Here is a 17273-nt window from a genome sequence, read left to right as displayed (position 1 = left end):
GCTTGATGCAGCGGGAAATGAGAAGCCAAAGAAGGTGTCTGAGGAGTGAGGAAACGAGCGCACAATAATGCTTCAAAAAGATGATTGGGCTGGCAGTGTGGAATATAGACTGAAGGGAGGAGAGGCTTAAACAGCAGTCTAATTATGATTATTATTTTTTATTAATAAAATTATGATGATTATTATGGTACTTGTTAAGTGCTTATTATGAGCCAAGAACTGTTCTATGCCTTGGGGTAGATACAAGTTAATACGTGTCCCACCTGGGGCTCACAGTGTAAGTAGGAGGGGTCAGGATTTAAATCCCATTTTATAGATGAGGCAAGTTAAGTGACTTGCCCAAGATTACAGCGCGGCTCAGTGGAAAGAGCCCGGGCTTTGGAGTCAGAGGTCATGGGTTCAAATCCCGGCTCCGCCAACTGTCAGCTGCGTGACTTTGGGCAAGTCACTTCACGTCTCCGTTCCTCAGTTACCTCATCTGTAAAGTGGGGATTAAGACTGTGAGCCCCACGTGGGACAACCTCCTCACCTTGTAACCTCCCCAGCGCTTAGAACAGTGCTTTGCACATAGTAAGTGCTTAATAAACGCCATCATTATTATTTATTATTATTATTACCCAGCAGACATGTGGCAGAGTCGGGATTAGAACCCAAGGCTCATTTTCCACTAGACTATGCTGTTTCTCAGCAGAGCTTAGAGGTGGAAGCTGTTTTGAGGGGTAGGGAAGGGCAGTTCCCGGAAATGTTGTGGAGGAAGAATTAGCAGAATTTAGCAGTAGATTGAATGTGAGTGATGAAGGCAGGGAACGTGCCTTCCAACTCTTGTATTGCACTCTCCCAAGAGCATACTACAGTGCTCTGCACATAGCGCTCAATAATCACCATGGATGATGATGATGAAAGACAGGGCGGAGGGGAAGGGTATCACCAAGGTTGCAGGTTTTTGGAACAGGGCATTCAGGGTGAACGTTTTCTGACTGAGAATCACACACAGCTACAGTGAGGTTGGATGGGGGACATTTTAAGCTTCCAAAAATCCCAGAGAAACTTAAAGACAAGTTGGAAGATGCTGTTGCAGTTTAATGCCCAATAAATGGGTTCTTGCTCAGAAAATTAGAACATATTAAAGATCTGATAATTTCCAAAATCAATCATTAATTGAGTACTTACTGTATGCAGGGCTTGAGAGAGTCTAATACTTGACCAGAAACGAGAGTTCAAACTGGACTATTCACCCACGACACACGTGGGAAGGGATGGGGCGAAACAAAAGACATCAGGACCGGTGTCTCCCAATTCTTTGCTGGCTGACGTGTTTGGGTTTGTCACTTCATCATCATCAATCGTATTTGAGCGCTTACTGTGTGCAGAGCACTGTACTAAGCGCTTGGGAAGTCCAAGTTGGCAACATATAGAGACAGTCCCTACCCAACGGTGGGCTCACAGTCTAAAAGGGGGAGACAGAGAACAAAACCAAACATACTAACAAAATAAAATAAATAGAATAGATATGTACGGGTAAAATAAATAATTTCCCTTCAAGAGAGCACAGACCACTCCGAAAAAGTCAGTCTTCTGCAACTCTTCTTTTTCAGGTCAAGACAGGCAAAAGAGAGTACGGCCCTTTCTGCGGGCAGACATTACCCCCCCAAATCGAGACGGAAAGCAACACTGTGGATATCATCTTCATCACTGATGACTCTGGGGACCACACCGGGTGGAAGATCAAATACATTACCACAGGTACGGGGGCAGTCTGTTTCCTAGACCTCCTCTCAAGGGCCACCAAGGAACTGGGCTGTTTTAGGGCATTATTTGGTGCACAGAGATTGACTCAGGGTTGTCCAAGTGCGGCCACATCTCCCCACTCCTCAAAAATCCTCAGTGGTTGCCCATCCACCTCTGCATCCAACAGAAACTCCTTGCCGTCACCTTTAAAGCACTCAGTCACCTTGCCCCCTCCTACCTCACCTCCCTATAACTCAGCCCACGCTCTTCATTCCTCTAATGCTAACCCTCTCACTGAATCTTGATCTCGCATACATCCTGCCTCTGGCCTGGAACACCCACCCTCTTGAGCAGTGTGGCTCAGTGGAAAGAGCCCGGGCTTGGGAGTCAGAGGTCACAGGTTCTAATTCCGGCTCCACCACTCGTCAGCTGTGTGACTTTGGGCAAGTCGCTTAACTTCTCTGGGAACTCAGTTACCCATCTGTAAAATGGGGATTAAGACTGTGGGACAGCCTGATCACCTTGTATCTACCCCAGCACTTAGAACAGTGCTTTGCACATTGTAAGCACTTAACAAATACCATTATTATTATTATACCTGACAATTACTCTCCCCAGCCTCAAAGCCTTATTGAGGGCACATCTCCTCCAAGAGGCCTTCCCTGATTAAGCTCTCTTTTCCTTTTCTTCCACTCCCTAATGTGGCATTCTGACTTGCTCCCTTTATTCGTCCCTGCAACTAGCCCCACAAGACTTATGAATAGTAATAATAATAATGATGATGGCATTTATTAAGTGCTTACTAGGTGCAAAGCACTGTTCAAAGCGCTGGGGAGGTTACAAGGAGATCAGGTTGTCCCATAGGGGGCTCACAGTCTTAATCCCCATTTTACAGATGAGGTAACTGAGGCACGGAGAAGTTAAGTGACTTGCCCAAAGTCACACAGCTGACAATTGGCAGAGCTGGGATTTGAACCCATGACCTCTGACTCCAAAGCCCGGGCTCTTTCCACTGAGCCACGCTGAACCCGTTGTTGGGTAGGGATTATCTCTATCTGTTGCCCGGATTGTACTTTCCAAGCGCTTAGTACAGTGCTCTGCACACAGTAAGTGCACAATCAATATGACAATGAATATCCATAATTTTATTTATTTATATTAATATCTGTCTCTCCCTCTAGACAGTAAGCTCGTTGTAGGCAGGGAATATGTCTGTTTATTATTATATTCCCCCAAGCGCTCAGTACAGTGCTCTGTACACAGTAAGCACTCAGTAAATACGACTGACTGACTCTGGGCATGAACCTTTTCTGAGCTCCCAGGTGGCCCCACATTCCCTCTGCTGAGGATGGATGGGATCTCCATCAATCAACTGTATTTACTGAGCACTTACTATGTGCAGAGCACTCTACTAGGCGCTTGGGAGAGTACAATTACTTAAATGGTATGTTTGTGAGACTACTACTTGTAACAGTTTGTGAACTGTTCTAGTAATACTTCCAATATACCAATATACTGCTATATACACTGCTTCTCCAAAAGATCAGCGTGGCTCAGTGGAAAGAGCCCGGGCTTTGGAGTCAGAGGTCATGGGTTCAAATCCTAGCTCCGCCATTGGTCAGCTGTGTGACTTGGGGAAAGGCACTTAACTTCTCTGGGCCTCAGTCCCCTCATCTGTAAAATGGGGATTAAGACTGAGAGCCCCTCCCCAGCCTGATCACCTTGTAACCTCCCCAGCGCTTAGAACAGTGCTTTGCACGTAGTAAGCGCGGAATAAAGGCCATTATTATTAATGTAATACATTCCCAGCCTGAAAGCGGTCCTCTCTGTCGCGTACCTTGTGGGAACAGGATAAATGTGTCCTCTCTGTCTCGTACCTTGTGGTACGAGTTTTATTCCAAGTTTGCGGGTGGGTGATGTACACAACCGGCATTATTTTAATTTATAATTTTTATAATTTTTCGGCCCAATAGTAAGCGCTTAATCAAGGCCATTATTATTATTATTATTAATGTAATACATTCCCAGCCTGAAAGCGGTCCTCTCTGTCGCGTACCTTGTGGGAACAGGATAAATGTGTCCTCTCTGTCTGGTACCTTGTGGGAACAGGACAAATGTGTTTTATTCCAAGTTTGCGGGTGGGTGATGTATGCATCCGGTGTTATTTTAATTTATAATTTTTCGGCCCAAGGTCAACTTCCACGTGGACTATCCAACTAATATTTTCCATTTTCCACTTTCCACTACGTTGCAGCCTTGCCATGCCCTAAACCTGGAGCGCCACCCAATGGTCACATCTCCCCACTGCAACCAGAATATATTGTGAAGGACCACTTCTCCCTCTCCTGCATCAGGGGCTACGTACTCTTACAAGTAAGTTAATGCAAGACCAGTGTTTCTTTTAGAGAGCTGGAGGATTCACTCTTCCTAGGCAATCACCGAAGGCCTGGGATTAACAGCAGGTAAGGATTATTTCCTCTCTGACACCCACTTAGGGAGGAGCCTGTTGGAGGGATGCTTCCAGAAGAATCGGTTACTGACCTCATTCCCACAGAATTCCACCAACTTGCACTAAATTGAGGACAGCTCCTGGCCTCGAAGATGACCCCTCTCCAACTCTGGGGTCCACACCCAATTAGAGGCCCTTTGGAAATAGTGGATGCTGCGAAGTTATAAATAGCGATCCCTGGTTAGGGACGGGGAGTATCGTTTGAAACAATGCTTAGTTGGTGGTTTTAGTGGCACAGATAGAAGATTAGCGTGTTGCTTTTGTGTTTTTCAAAACTGTCAGCAAGTCCCTGTACTAAAAAGTAATAACGCTGAAGTGATAGCTAGGCATTCCACTGTTCTATGGAAGGGCGGGAGAAAAGGAAGGTGAGGCGCTTTTCACATGGTGTGAAACTTTTTCAACTGCTTAATTTTCTATAGCTGTTTGCCCCGAGCTGAAGGGCTTGTGTAGGGGCTGGGCCACGTGGTGAGGAGCACTGACCTGCCGGAGAGAAAGATGGCCTCGTGGATTGTGGGGTTTGGGGAAGGGGCAGGAACTCGAAGTGCTCCATGCTTTGTTTCTTCCCAACCTCCCCAATCTTCCCCCAGGAAGTGGAAGGGCAGTTGTTGATGGATCAGAAATTCCTGATGCATCCTCAAGAGTTCCTCTCTCCTCTCAAGTGCTACTCCGGCCACCTGTGCTTCTGACCCCATTCCCTCTCATCTCATGAAATCTCTCGCTCTGTCCCTTCTCCCCTCCTTAACTTCCATCTTCAACCACTCACTCTCCACTGGTTCCTTCCCCTCTGCCTTCAAACATGCCCATGTCTCTCCCATCCTAAAAAAACCCTCTCTTGACCCCACCTCACCTTCTAGTTATCGCCCCATCTCCCTCCTACCATTCCTTTCCAAACTCCTTGAACGAGTCGTCTACACGCGCTGCCTCGAATTCCTCAACACCAACTCTCTCCTCGACCCCCTCCAGTCTGGCTTCCGTCCCCTACATTCCACGGAAACTGCCCTCTCAAAGGTCACCAACGACCTCCTGCTTGCCAAATTCAATGGCTCCTCCTCTATCCTAATCCTCCTCGACCTCTCGGCTGCCTTCGACACTGTGGACCACCCCCTTCTCCTTAACACGCTATCCGACCTTGGCTTCACAGACTCTGTCCTCTCCTGGTTCTCCTCTTATCTTTCCGGTCGTTCATTCTCAGTTTCTTTTGCAGACTCCTCCTCCCCCTCCCATCCCCTTACTGTGGGGGTTCTCCAAGGTTCAGTGCTTGGTCCCCTTCTGTTCTTGATCTACACTCACTCCCTTGGTGACCTCATTCACTCCCACGGCTTCAACTATCATCTCTACGCTGATGACACCCAGATCTACAGATCTGCTGCTGCTCTCTCCCCCTCCCTCCAGGCTCACATCTCTTCCTGCCTTCAGGACATCTCCATCTGGATGTCTGCCTGCCACCTAAAACTCAACATGTCCAAGACTGAACACTCCTTGTCTTCCCACCCAAACCCTGCCCTCTCCCTGACTTTCCCATCGCTGTTGACGGCACTACCATCCTTCCCGTCTCACGAGCCCGCAACCTTGGTGTCATCCTCGACTCTGCTCTTTCATTCACCCCTCACATCCAAGCCGTCACCAAAACCTGCCAGTCTCAGCTCCGCAACACTGCCAAGATCCGCCCTTTCCTCTCCATCCAAACCGCTACCCTGCTCATTCAAGCTCTCATCCTATCCCGTCTGGACTACTGCATCGGCCTCCTCTCCAATCTCCCATCCTCGTGTCTCTCCCCACTTCAATCCATACTTCATGCCGCTGCCCGGATTGTCTTTGTCCAGAAACGCTCTGGGCCTGTTACTCCCCTCCTCAAAAATCTCCAGTGGCTACCAATCAATCTGCGCATCAGGCAGAAACTCCTCACCCTGGGCTTCAAGGCTGTCCATCCCCTCGCCCCCTCCTACCTCACCTCCCTTCTCTCCTTCTCCAGCCCAGCCCGCACCCTCCGCTCCTCTACCGCTAATCTCCTCACCGTACCTCGTTCTCGCCTGTCCCGCCATCGACCCCCTGCCCACATCATCCCCCTGGCCTGGAATGCCCTCCCTCCCCACATCTGCCAAGCTAGCTCTCTTCCTCCCTTCAAGGCCCTACTGAGAGCTCACCTCCTCCAGGAGACCTTCCCAGTCTGAGCCCCCTCCTCCCTCTCCCCCTCGTCCCCCTCTCCATCCCCCCCACCTTACCTCCTTCCCTTCCCCACAGCACCTGTATATATGTATATATGTTTGTACATATTCATTATTCTGTTTATTTTACTTGTACATATCTATTCTATTTATTTTATTTTGTTAATATGTTTGGTTTTGTTCTCTGTCTCCCCCTTCTAGACTGTAAGCCCACTGTTGGGTAGGGACTGTCTCTATATGTTGCCAACTTGTACTTCCCAAGCGCTTAGTACAGTGCTCTGCAAACAGTAAGCACTCAATAAGTACGATTGATTGATTGGTAGTCACAACACCCTTGCTGCTTTATAATAGTGCCATGCCATATTGTCTTACCCTTTCAAGAAAGGCTATCTTGGCCTTCTAATCATAAGGGCATGGAGCACCCAAGTTGATCAGAAGTGAGCCACGTGACCAGATATCCATACAGACACAGGCAGCACGAATTTATTGATAATGGTGAAGTATAGCCCCGTTAGTTATGGATTTTATAGTTTTTTGCAGTAATAAAAAGTTTTAAAAACAGTTTAATCAACTCTATTAGTACAAAGTGAACAGTTACAAGCCAAGTGTTGGCCACTGATCATTTCTAATCAAGTCAATGAGAATACTGGTATTTCACAGGCTAAACTATTCTCAAGAACAGAGGCCTGAACTGAGTCAGGGCACACCTCAATTTGACTAAGCTCTCTACTGATCCAATAGTTCACGTGTACTAGCTAATTAGGTACAGACAATTTTGCTAAAAATCTCAGTTCGGTATTGGATGGTCTTGCCAGAGGGTTGTTGAGAAGCAAATTTTCCTGCATTTCATATTACGCCTGAAAGGATGCAGCATTAACAATGAAGAGTCTGAGAATTACACACACCTAACCATAAAGGGTTGGGAGAAAAGTATTTTAAACTTGCAGAAGCTCTTTTACATTTTAATCATACCACATCAAAGGCCCTCCATTAAATACCCTAAAGGCTATATTAGCTGCATTCCATAAATCTCATTCCTCTTATGTCTGTGTGATCTCCACAGTCCTAGAGACAGAAAACTCCTTGTGGGCAGGGAACATGTCTACGAGCTCTGTTATATTGTATTCCCCCAGCGCTTAATACAGTACTCTGCACATGGAAAGTATTAAATAATTGATTGACTGATCAATTGATCTGAACCACTAACTTGAAACACTTTTAGGAATCCAGTAAATAATGGGGTGTTCCAGCGCTTAATACAGTACTCTGCACACGGAAAGTATTAAATAATTGATTGACTGATCAATTGATCTGAACCACTAACTTGAAACACTTTTAGGAATCCAGTAAATAATGGGGTGTTTTCTATTTTGTCCCTTAGGGTGATAAGATTTTGAAGTCTTTCACGGCAACTTGTCAGAAAGACAGATCCTGGAATCAACCAATGCCAAAGTGTGTCAGTAAGTTGACTGTACCCGTAATTCTTTCCACTTCTGACAGATAAAACTAGGTAGAGTATTAAAAGAAAAAGTGTCACCAACAGAATGGGCCTAGTCAGCAATCTAAAATTCCCTATAAACCACCAACTTGCTATTTTAGAGCATTGGAAAAGCAGGCACAGTGAGCCTAAATTCAAACACCACTCATGTGAGGTTAGTCAGCCCTTTTTCATCACTGAAAGATTTTACTGCTGTTCTTCTTAGAAAAGCTAAGCATATTAATTCAATATGATTTTCCTTTCAACTCTCACTGCAAAAGAAGCATCACAGCTTTTTATGTCACTCTGAGGTAATAGGAATGACTGAAATGCATTTTTAAACACTTCCAAGATGGGCCTGAAAGGATTTATAAGAAATTGGAGTACTGACAGGGAAGAGGAGGTTATGAGAAACCACGTGGTTTAGTGGAAAAAGCACAAGCCTGGGAGTCGGAGGACCTGAGTTCTAATCCCTGCTCTGCCACTTGCATGCTGCGTGACCTTGGGTAAGTCACAACTTCTCTGTGCCTCAGTTTCCTTATCTGTAAAATGGGGATTCAGAACCTTGTGTCCCTCCTACTTAGGCTTTGAACACTTTGTAGGACAGGGACTGAGTCCAACATGATTATCTTGTATCGATCCCAGGGTTTAATAATAATAATAATAATTTTCGTATTTGTTAAGTGCTTAGTATGTGCCAAGCACTGTTCTAAATGATGGGGAGATACAAGGTAATCAGGTTGTCCCACGTGGGGCTCACAGTCTTAATCCCCATTTTACAGATGAGGTAACTGAGGCACAGAGAAGTTAAGTGACTTGCCCAATGTCACACAGCTAAGTGGCAGAGCTGAGATTAGAACCCATGACCCGACTCCCAAGCCCATGTTCTTTCCACTGAGCCACGTTGCTTCTTAGTACAATGCCTGGCCCAAGGTATAAGTGCTTAACAAAAACCACAATTATTATTAGGATTTTAGAAGGCCTCGGAGGGAGGGAGGGAGGGAGGGAGGGAGGGCTGTCTGACTTCAGACCTCAGTCTGTTGGGGAATATTCAGGGTTTTTTTCTATGCTGGACCATTTGCAGCCAAATTGCCCATGGCATGGTGCCAATTCATTCATTCAATCGTATTTATTGAGCACTTACTGTGCGCAGAGCACTGTACTAAGCGCTTGGGAAGTACAAGTTGGCGACATATAGACGGTCCCTACCCAACAACGGGTTCACAGTCTAGAATGGGGAGACAGACAATAAAATAAAACACGTGGACAGGTGTCAAGTCATCAGAACAAATCTACCCCAGCACTTAGTAAAGTGCTCGGCACATAGTAAGGGCTTAACCAACACCGTAACATATATATATATATATATATATATATATATAAAACACAGAATAAATGCTTAATACCGATGAAGGGGGCTTATATGTACAGCCACTTTTTTGACTTTTCAAAGCATCTATATATCTGTGCTCTTACTTTTACCTATTATATATTTAGTAGCTGATGTCTGCATGTCTTTCCCGTTAGATTGTCAACTTTGAAAGCATCAGTGCCATGACCCAGTAGGAGGTCGCCTGGGTAGCCGCTGGCATCTTCACTACCCTGATTAGTTGGCTAGGATTGTCTAGGACTCCTCCTGGGCCTGTACCTCTCCAAGAATGCCACGGCTTCTGCAGTGAGAAACCTTCACCCGTGAAGGTAGAGTCCCAGCAAGGAGAGCAGAACTCAAGCTTCCTGATTTCCAGGGCGGTGCCACATCAGCCAGGTTAATATTCAAAACAGAAATAATCAGAACAGTTCTTGATGATCTCACACTTAACTGGTTTACTATTTAAGTAGCTATCCTATCAATCAATAAATATATTGAGCACTTACTGTGTGCACAGCACTAGGTGCTTGGGAGATTACAATCCAACAGCTGGTCACAACGGGCTTACAGTCTGGATGGGGAGGTTAGTAAATGCACTGGTATTTACTAGACGCTGCTTGGAAAGTGCATTAAAAGCACAAAACACATTCCCCGCCCACAAGGAACGAAAACGCTTCCTCACAAGTAGTGGGGTAAAAAAAAATCAGGTTGAATGTTCAATTAAGTAGACACATATTTTAGTCTGCTGGTTAGTTCATGACTTTACAACTACTCAAACCCCAAGAGCAGTCAAGATCATAGCACATCATTAAACCAAACAGTAAATCATTGAGGCTTTAAAAAAAATCCTATTTCCTCAGTTCTCTCACCTGAGAACATCTTCCATGCTGGAGCCTGTTTTAAACTTAATCTTTCTATAGAAAAAATAGCAATGGAAAAGAACCCAAGTTCTTCATTCGGAGCTGTCCTGCCTGGACTTCCATTATTGAGAATTTTCCGGTAGGTACAGCTACATGTGCTGTGGTTCTACATACGAGAACATATGTAAAATGTCTGAAAAAGCTCGATACAGTAAGATGACATTGTAGGGTAAAGATCATGAGGCGAGGTGGAGTATTAATACTACCACCACTGCAGTTCTCTCTTGCGGAGTTGATGGCATAGAAATACTGCCCGACATGCGGACCTTCACCTTCAAAGTGCATGAGAAAATACTGTTGCTAGAACTGTAGATAATCATGTCACTTGGAATGTCACCTTATTTCTGGATGATGAGAAACTGAATCTTGGCCAAAAAAAAATATTTAAAAACAACAATCAGCCATACTCTCCAATATCTACACTGGTTTCAGCCGGGTGGCTTCTGGATCATTTTTTACAGTTAGCCCTTTTGCCAAGTAATGTCCTCTACGAAGTCCTCTCTAAACTGGCTCATGACGGAAATCGATTCATCACCATTATCCAGACAGACCTTGTCCAATTTTCTCCAACATTTGAGAGGTTCCTGCTGCCCTCTTTATAGAGCTGAAGAGAGAGGCAGTAAGGGACTATGAATGGGGTTTTACATTTCCTTAGGCCCAGAGTGCTCTCTCACAACACTTGCCTTAAGGAAGACACCGCCTCAATCTAATAGATCAGTTAGGTTACATTTCCTGGAGAAGGAAGTGATGCTTTAAAGATCTGAAAGTCATCACGGCTGTCTTCAATGAGGGCAAATGCAAAGTAATGCATCTAGGGGAAAATAACAAACTACATCTATATGGTGATGAGCTTGGAGTTATCAGTCACAGCTCAGTCAAGATCTTGGAGTTATTTGTCCATTATTCCCTCAAATCAGTTCAGGCTGTCACAACAGACAAAGGGCCTAACAAAATGTTGGGCATTTTCTGGACGGACACAGAAACCAAGGCATTATCTTGCCACCCTCTAAAACCGTGGTATGCCCACCCCTGTAATACCAGTTATTGCTCCATCTTAGAAAAAGCATAATAGACTTGGAAAATGGCAAAACCAAAGCCATCAAATGGCTCAGATGATGGAACGGCTTCCATATGATCAGACTGAAAATGTTAAGCCTTCTTCCGGGGAAGGACGAGGGGGATAACAGACTTAAAATAATGGAGGGGGCAGGGGGAGACATTGGAAGCAGCACAGCCTGGAAGTCAGAGGATCTGGATTTTAATGCCGGCTCTGACACTTGTCTATGTGACCTTAGACAAGTCACAACTTCTCTATGCCTCAGTTTCCTCAACTGTAAAATGGGGATTCAATACCTTCTCCCTTTTAGACTGTGTCCAAACTAATTGACTTGTATCTACCTCAGTGCTTAGAATAGTTGTTGACACACAGTAAGCGCTTCAGTACCATATTAATAATAATAATAACGCAATATGATCTCATCACCAAATCAACACTGCGTAAGAATGCAGGACCGCCCATTGAAATTTGAAAGTAAATAGTTCAACATTTTCCCCCGAGCAGATGGTAAGCATAGACTGTGTGAGCACAGGGAGCTAGGCAGGCTGGATTTATTTAGTTTGGACAAATTTACCTCTGAAAAGTTCATAAAGGTATCTAGAAGGTAAAGTTAGGAATGTGGTGGATTGGATGCCAAGGAGGGCAACCCTTAGATTTCTTTAAGCCCTTTGTTGCCACTGAGGCAGCCAGAAGACTGGCCTGGGAGAACCATTGTTCTCAACCAGAAGTGGCATTTACGCATGCTTCCAGCACTGTTTTTCTGCTCCATCAACAGTGGCATTGAGTGAGCACTTACTGTGTACAAAGCACCCTACTAAACACTTGGGAGAGTACAACAGAGTTGGTATACACATTCCCTGCCCACAAGGAGCTTACAATCTAGAAGGGGAGAATGACATTTCCAATTTGCTGTGGCCGGGAAGCGGCCATTTCTTCATCTTCCCTCTTTTCCTTTGGGTCAGGCCTGCTTCCTCAGGGGAAAACGCCCATCAGGGTGCCTAACCATTCAATCCATCACTAAATCCTGTCAGTCCCACCTTTACAACTTTGCTAAAATCTGCTCTTTCCATCCAAACTGCTACCACGTTAATACAGTCACTCACCCTATCCTGCCTGGATTACTGCCTCGGTCTCCTTGCTGACCTCCCAGCCTCCTGTCTCTCTCCAATCCAGTCCATACTTCACTCTGCTGCCTGGATCATTTTTCTACAAAAACATTCAGGACACATCCCCCCGCCTCCTCAAAAAAAACCTCCAGTGGCTTCCTATCCACCTATTGAACAAAGACTCCTCGCCCTTGGCTTATCACCTTGCCCTCTCCTAAATCACCTCACTTCTGTCCTTCTACAAACCCAGCCTGCAGACTTTGCTCCTCTAATGCTAACCTTCTCACTGTGCCTCATTCATTCCTTCAATCGTATTTATTGGGCGCTTACTGTGTGCAGAGCACTGTACTAAGCGCTTGGGAAGTACAAGTTGGCAACATATAGAGACGGTCCCTACCCAACAACGGGCTCACAGTCTAGAAGGGGGAGACAGACAACAAAACAAAACATATTAATAAAATAAATAGAACAGTATAAAATAAAATATTAAAATTGCTTGCCTTGCCTGTCCTGCTCACAGTCTAGAAGGGGGAGACAGACAACAAAACAAAACATATTAAAATAAAATAAATAGAATAGTATAAAAAAAATATAAAAATTGCTTGCCTTGCCTGTCCTGCCAACCCCCTAGCACACGTCCTGAAACACCTTCCCTCCTCAAATCCAACAATTACTCACTCCACCTTCAAAGCCTTATTCATTCACTCATATTTATTGAGAACATCCTGTGTTTTGAGCATTATACTAAGCACTTGGGAAAGTACGATACGACAATAAACAGTGACATTCCCTCCTCATCGTTGGCTTTAAAGTACTCCATCACCTTGCCCCCCTCCTACCTCACTTCTCTCCTACAACCCAGCCTGCACACTTTCCTCCTTTAATGCCAATCTTCTCGCTATACCTCGATCTCGTCTAGCTCGCCATTGACCCCTCTCCCACATCCTGCCTCTGGCCTGGAACATTCTCCCTCCTCAAACCTGACAATTACTCTCCCCCTCCCCTTCAAAGCCTTATTGACGACACATACCCTAAGCCCTCCATTCTTCTTTTCCCACTCTTCCGTGTCACCCTGCCTTGCTCCCTTTTATTCATCCCCCCTCCCAGCCCCACAGCACTTATGCACATATCTGTCATTCATTATATTAAGGTGTCTCCCCTTCTAGACTATTAGCTCACTACGGGCAAGGGATGTGTCTGCTTACCGTTATATTGTACTCTCCCAAGCACTTAGTACAGTACTCTGCACACAGTAAACACACTTAATATCACTGAATGAATCATATAAATCGCAGGTGTGTACACAGAAGGGAGTAGGGGAAAAGTGGCTTAATGAGGGAAGGTCTCTTGGAAATGTGATTCTAATAAGGCTTTGAAAGTGGTGGTCTGCTGGATAAAGAGGGGAGGAACCTCCAGGTCAGGGGCAGGACGTGAGCAAGAGGTCAGCAGAGAGATAGACAAAGTACAGTAAGATGGTGGTAAGAGTGAAATATGCAGAATGGGTTGTAGACTTTTTAACACTGTGAGCAGAGAACATGTCTACCAACAGTTTTGTACTTTCCCAAATGCTTAGTACAGTACTCTGGAATGCCCTCCCTCCACACATCCGCCAAGCTTCAAAGCCCTACTGAGAGCTCACCTCCTCCAGGAGGCCTTCCCAGACTGAGCCCCCTCCTTCCCCTCCCCACAGCACCTGTATATATGTTTGTACAGATTTATTACTCTATTTTACTTATACATATTTACTATTCTACTTATTTTATTTTGTTATATTTTGTTTTGTTGTCTGTCTCCCCCTGCTAGACTGAGCGCCCGCTGTTGGGTAGGGACCATCTCTATGTTGCCAACTTGCACTTCCCCAGCGCTTAGTACAGTGCTCTGCACACAGTAAGCACTCAATAAGTACGATTGAACGAATGAAATACTCTGCACACAATAAGCACTCACTAAATACCACTGACAGCAGGAAATCAGAGAGGTAAGGTAGGAAAGTGTGAACCGATAAGAGTCCTTTAAAGCCCAGCAATCGGTGCTTAAATTCTGTTTAACATTTGCAGGCCAATTTTGTGTTATGTGAAAGCATTTTGCCTCATCCCTTTTTCCTTTATGCTCTGTTAGTTGTTGACTGCGGGCCTCCTGCTGATACACCCAATGGCCGAGTTTCATACATCACGGGGCCTGAAGTGACCACGTATGAAGCTGAGATTCAGTACACCTGCAAAATTCCCTTCTACACTCTGAAAACAAGTAATGATGGTAAGATGATAATAATAATGGCATTTATTAAGCGCTTACTATGTATAAGCACAGTTCTAAGCGCTGGGGAGGTTACAAAGTGATCAGGTCCAATGGGGGGCTCACAATCTTAATCCCCATTTTACAGATGAGGTAACTGAGGCACAGAGAAGTTAAGTGACTTGCCCAAAGTCACACAGCTGACAATTGGCGGAGCTGGGATTCGAACCCATGAACTCTGACTCCAAAGCCTCTTTCCACTGAGCCACGCTGCTTCCCATAAATACCCTTCTTCAATGTCAGACATTGACAGTATTCAGAAACTACACATTAAAGGCCTGAAAATAAACCTGAACCAATGTTTCTGACTGGGGCTAAATGCAAGATGAAAAGGCACTTCTTTCACCGCTAAGTGAAATATTATAGCTAAAGTGAAGTTTAACGTCAATTTGCTCTAATCCCCAAACAGATCATCAGCAAGGACTACTACAAACACACAATATATTCTAAAGGGTTTAATTTAACAACTCAAAAACCTTATCATTAAGCACTTGAGATTTTGATACATATTCAAGTTATACATCTAAGAGGTTTCCACTTTACAAGCAAACATGGTAATGCGGCGCTCTCCTATTTATGAAATCATGTAAAATGGTTATTCAAACACCTCTATTTCCCTCTATGCTCAAGAGTCAACATCCTTCAAAGTGGTATTCAGACAAATGACAATCACCTTATACATGCAGTTACACATTTTTGCCTTTTCAATGATTTGCAGGCAAATATCACTGTGGTGCTGATGGATTTTGGAAGAACTCCAGAGGAGAAAAATCACCCCCCGTCTGTGAGCCTGGTAATGGATGACACATTTATATAAGGAATCTGTAATTGACAAAGGGTAGTATGACTTACTAGGAGAAAACTGGAGTTTTCACACTCCTACCCTAAATTCCAACCCCAGTGACTGGGCTTTAACCTAGTTAAGAGCATCAGTTAATATATTCTCATTAATTTCCTTCATAAGGTGAAGTCATTAGGTGATAGCCACATCAGTTATTGGATTAAACTCGACCTTATTGGTGGGCAAGCAAGAATTTTCTGATGTCACTATTGGGATCCCATTTATTATGCAATTTTTACCTTGAGGAAAAAATGCTATGGAGATTTAGAAGCAACGGCTTCTTTCCCTAAAGCAACAGCTTTTAACGGTATCTACTTTTAAAGCTTTTAAACAATTTACTTTTAATGTAAAGTTAAAAAGAAATTTACTAGAATTGGTTCTCAGAGTATTTTGAGGAAATGCGACAGTATCAGGTCAAGGAACTCTGGATGAGTATTTCCTCCTCCGCTTTTTCCAGCTTCATATTCAATTAGGTAACCCTAGAGATTATTCTGATAAGCATTAAGTCATGAAATTATAATTACCAGTTTAGATTTACTTCTGTCTTGACAGGCTGCACTTAATCGGTTCCTATTCTTCCTGAGGTTTTCAGGGTTTAGGTCAACACTCAGGTCTTGAAATAGGACTTTGTAATGAGCCTGCTACACAAATACGTGTTTCAGAGTCTTCCATTAGCAAACAATCCTGTACTTTATATCCAGACATTTAAATCTAGGCTCCCTTTAACCACCTCTATGCACACAAACATTTGGTTTCCCTAGATGAAATGACCTGCAGGGCCAGGGGATGGTTCTAAGCATTATTTAATCAGGTATGGGGATTTAGAAAGCTAATTTAGTGGTGCTCTTAAGACTGAATTCTGCTTCTCTGACAGTTTGTGGAGTATCATCTCGGACGGCAGTGGAGCGCATATTTGGAGGGAAAAAGGCAAAATTTGGTGAATTCCCCTGGCAAGTCGGGCTAAGGGGGAAATACTTGGGAGGAGGTGCACTTTTATATGACAATTGGGTTCTAACAGCTGCTCACGTGGTCCATGGGCAAACAGATTTGTCATCTTTGGTAATCAGAATGGGAACTTTGAAGAGACTATCACCTGACTACATACAAGCCTGGGCGGAAGCAGTTTTCATACATGAAGGTTACTCGCCTGACAAGGTCAATTTTAACAACGACATTGCCCTCATAAAATTGAAACACAGAATCGAGATCAACAGAAACATCACACCCATTTGCTTGCCAGGCAGAGACAGCAGATTCCACTTGAAACCAAATGACTTAGGGACAGTCTCTGGCTGGGGCAGAACACAAAATCGACATCTTGCTTCAAGTTTAATGTATGTCGAAGTACCGGTTGTTGACACCCAAACATGTAAAAATGCCTATGCTAAGAAAATGGAAATAGCAAAATCCGTACTTACTGACAACATGATATGCGCTGGCTTTGAAAGTGGGGGAAAGGATGCTTGTGCTGGCGACAGTGGAGGGCCCTTAGTTTTTCTGGATAGTGAGACTAAAAAATGGTTTGTGGGGGGCATTGTGTCCTGGGGTTTAGAGTGTGGTGTTGCATATCAGTACGGTGTTTATACTAAGGTCAACAATTACATTTCTTGGATTGAAAACACAATTTTGAACAATTCCTAAATTGCAACACTTTCAAACATGCTTAATAAAAGTACTTTAAAAAAAATTCTTGGTAGCCAATTTCAACAATAGAGCTATATCCTTTCAAGAGTAAGGTGCCCTTGAAATGACACAACAGTCCCATCAAGATCCTCTGCCTTTTTCTAAATTGGTAGCCTCAATTCT

At 44.3% G+C, this 17273-nt stretch overlaps 1 protein-coding gene across 1 annotated transcript in view; it reads left to right on the top strand.

Annotated features, from left to right (window-relative positions):
• MASP2 (mannan binding lectin serine peptidase 2) overlaps positions 1 to 17148 on the top strand; it is a 30482-nt gene extending 13334 nt beyond the window's left edge. Inside the window, exons 6-11 of the mRNA XM_038747221.1 lie at positions 1596 to 1743; positions 3983 to 4101; positions 7784 to 7862; positions 14450 to 14587; positions 15345 to 15419; positions 16342 to 17148. Coding sequence (XP_038603149.1) covers positions 1596 to 1743; positions 3983 to 4101; positions 7784 to 7862; positions 14450 to 14587; positions 15345 to 15419; positions 16342 to 17108 — 1326 coding nt within the window. The 3' untranslated portion in view covers positions 17109 to 17148. The remainder of the gene's footprint in view (positions 1 to 1595; positions 1744 to 3982; positions 4102 to 7783; positions 7863 to 14449; positions 14588 to 15344; positions 15420 to 16341) is intronic.
• The last annotated feature ends 125 nt before the right edge of the window (positions 17149 to 17273 follow it).

Source organism: Tachyglossus aculeatus, chromosome 5 (assembly GCF_015852505.1).
Source record: "Tachyglossus aculeatus isolate mTacAcu1 chromosome 5, mTacAcu1.pri, whole genome shotgun sequence".
Classification (NCBI taxonomy): Eukaryota; Metazoa; Chordata; class Mammalia; order Monotremata; family Tachyglossidae; genus Tachyglossus; species Tachyglossus aculeatus.
This window is presented reverse-complemented; position numbering and strand designations above follow the sequence as displayed.